Source organism: Mustelus asterias, unplaced genomic scaffold (assembly GCF_964213995.1).
Source record: "Mustelus asterias unplaced genomic scaffold, sMusAst1.hap1.1 HAP1_SCAFFOLD_4766, whole genome shotgun sequence".
In the NCBI taxonomy this organism is placed as follows: Eukaryota; Metazoa; Chordata; class Chondrichthyes; order Carcharhiniformes; family Triakidae; genus Mustelus; species Mustelus asterias.
In genome coordinates, this window is record NW_027594709.1 from 1 (window position 1) to 2500 (window position 2500).

Consider the following 2500-nt stretch of genomic DNA (forward strand, 5'->3'; position numbering starts at 1 on the left):
GCCCCTCTCTCTCGAGCCTGTTACACAGGAACAGGAGGAGGCCATTCTGCCCCTCTCTCTCTCCAGCCTGTTACACAGGAACAGGAGGAGGCCATTCAGCCCCTCTCTCTCCATTCTGTCACACAGGAACAGGAGGAGGCCATTCTGCCCCTCTCTCTCCAGCCTGTTACACAGGAACAGGAGGAGGCCATTCAGCCCCTCTCTCTCCATTCTGTCACACAGGAACAGGAGGAGGCCATTCAGCCCCTCTCTCTCTCTCCAGCCTGTCACACAGGAACAGGAGGAGGCCATTCAGCCCCTCTCTCTCCATTCTGTCACACAGGAACAGGAGGAGGCCATTCAGCCCCTCTCTCTCTCTCTCCAGCCTGTTACACAGGAACAGGAGGAGGCCATTCAGCCCCTCTCTCTCCATTCTAGTTACACAGGAACGGGAGGCCATTCTGCCCCTCTCTCTCCAGCCTGTTACACAAGAACAGGAGGAGGCCATTCAGCCCCTCTCGCTCCATTCTGTCACACAGCAAGAGGCCATTCAGCCCCTCTCTCTCTCCATTCGAATGACACAGGAACAGGAGGAGGCCATTCAGCCCCTCTCTCTCTCCATTCGAATGACACAGGAACAGGAGGAGGCCATTCAGCCCCTCTCTCTCTCCATTCTAATGACACAGGAACAGGAGGAGGCCATTCAGCCCCTCTCTCTCTCTCCATTCTAGTTACACAGGAACAGGAGGAGGCCATTCAGCCCCTCTCTCTCTCCATTCTGTCACACAGGAAGAGGAGGAGGCCATTCTGCCCCTCTCTCTCCATTCTAGTTACACAGGAACAGGAGGAGGCCATTCAGCCCCTCTCTCTCTCCATTCTAATGACACAGGAACAGGAGGAGGCCATTCAGCCCCTCTCTCTCTCCATTCTGTCACACAGGAACAGGAGGAGGCCATTCTGCCCCTCTCTCTCCATTCTAATGACACAGGAACAGGAGGAGGCCATTCTGCCCCTCTCTCTCTCCATTCTGTCACACAGGAACAGGAGGAGGCCATTCTGCCCCTCTCTCTCCATTCTAATGACACAGGAACAGGAGGAGGCCATTCAGCCCCTCTCTCTCTCCATTCTGTCACACAGGAAGAGGAGGAGGCCATTCTGCCCCTCTCTCTCCATTCTAGTTACACAGGAACAGGAGGAGGCCATTCAGCCCCTCTCTCTCTCCATTCTAATGACACAGGAACAGGAGGAGGCCATTCAGCCCCTCTCTCTCTCCATTCTGTCACACAGGAACAGGAGGAGGCCATTCTGCCCCTCTCTCTCCATTCTAATGACACAGGAACAGGAGGAGGCCATCTATAATTCAGGAACGGTGTTCCCCGGCTAAAAAAGCGCGGTCTCTCCCGCGGGACTCTGCGCCGGGTCTAAGCAGGGCTCCATGTACACGCGTGTGCGTTCCCTGACCTGTCTCCATACGTGTTCAATCCCAGGCCACGGGCACTTTCGACGTCGACGTGTCCACCAGCATCGAATCGCAGATTGACACCCTAACCAATATGTTGAATGAGATGGAGAAGAACGACCCTTACAAACCAAAAATCTCGACCTCCGCCGCATCGGTGAGTTCCTCCCAACGTCCCCCCCCCCCCCGCTGCTACACACACACACACATGGCGTTCCCGATGGATCGTCCCCGCTCTCCACACACCCTGCCGGCCCCATCAGGCTGGCGAAGGTGACGGCGTCTCCCCGAACGGGAGCGGCAACTCCGAGACGGAGACACGGAAAGCGATGTCCGGGGACAGAGGAACCAGAGACTCAAATCACGGAGGGACGAAGGGGTTTAGATGTGGAGAGAGAGAGAGAGAGAGAGACAGAGATTGAGAGAGAGAGAGACAGAGACAGAGATTGAGAGAGAGAGAGACAGAGACAGAGACAGAGATTGAGAGAGAGAGAGACAGAGATTGAGAGAGAGAGAGACAGAGATTGAGAGAGACAGACAGACAGAGATTGAGAGAGACAGACAGACAGACAGAGATTGAGAGAGAGAGACAGACATTGAGAGAGAGAGACAGACATTGAGAGAGAGAGAGACAGAGATTGAGAGAGAGAGAGACAGAGATTGAGAGAGAGAGAGACAGAGATTGAGAGAGAGAGACAGAGATTGAGAGAGAGAGAGACAGAGATTGAGAGAGAGAGAGACAGAGATTGAGAGAGAGAGAGACAGAGATTGAGAGAGAGAGAGACAGAGATTGAGAGAGAGAGAGACAGAGATTGAGAGAGAGAGAGACAGAGATTGAGAGAGAGAGAGACAGAGACAGAGATTGAGAGAGACAGAGATTGAGAGAGAGAGACAGAGATTGAGAGAGAGAGAGACAGAGACAGAGATTGAGAGAGAGAGAGACAGAGATTGAGAGAGAGAGAGACAGAGACAGAGATTGAGAGAGACAGAGACAGAGATTGAGAGAGAGAGAGACAGAGATTGAGAGAGAGAGAGACAGAGATTGAGAGAGAGACAGAGATT

At 53.6% G+C, this 2500-nt stretch overlaps 1 protein-coding gene across 4 annotated transcripts in view; it reads left to right on the forward strand.

Moving 5' to 3' along the window:
- The first annotated feature begins 702 nt into the window (after positions 1–702).
- Positions 703–2500, forward strand: part of LOC144491224 (uncharacterized) — a 10263-nt gene continuing 8465 nt past the window's right edge. The window contains exon 1 of one of the 4 annotated variants that reach the window (XM_078208901.1): positions 703–1595. In XM_078208901.1, coding sequence (XP_078065027.1) covers positions 1533–1595 — 63 coding nt within the window. In that variant the 5' untranslated portion in view covers positions 703–1532. The remainder of the gene's footprint in view (positions 1596–2500) is intronic. The other 3 variants (XM_078208902.1, XM_078208903.1, XM_078208904.1) reach the window with 3 other exon arrangements.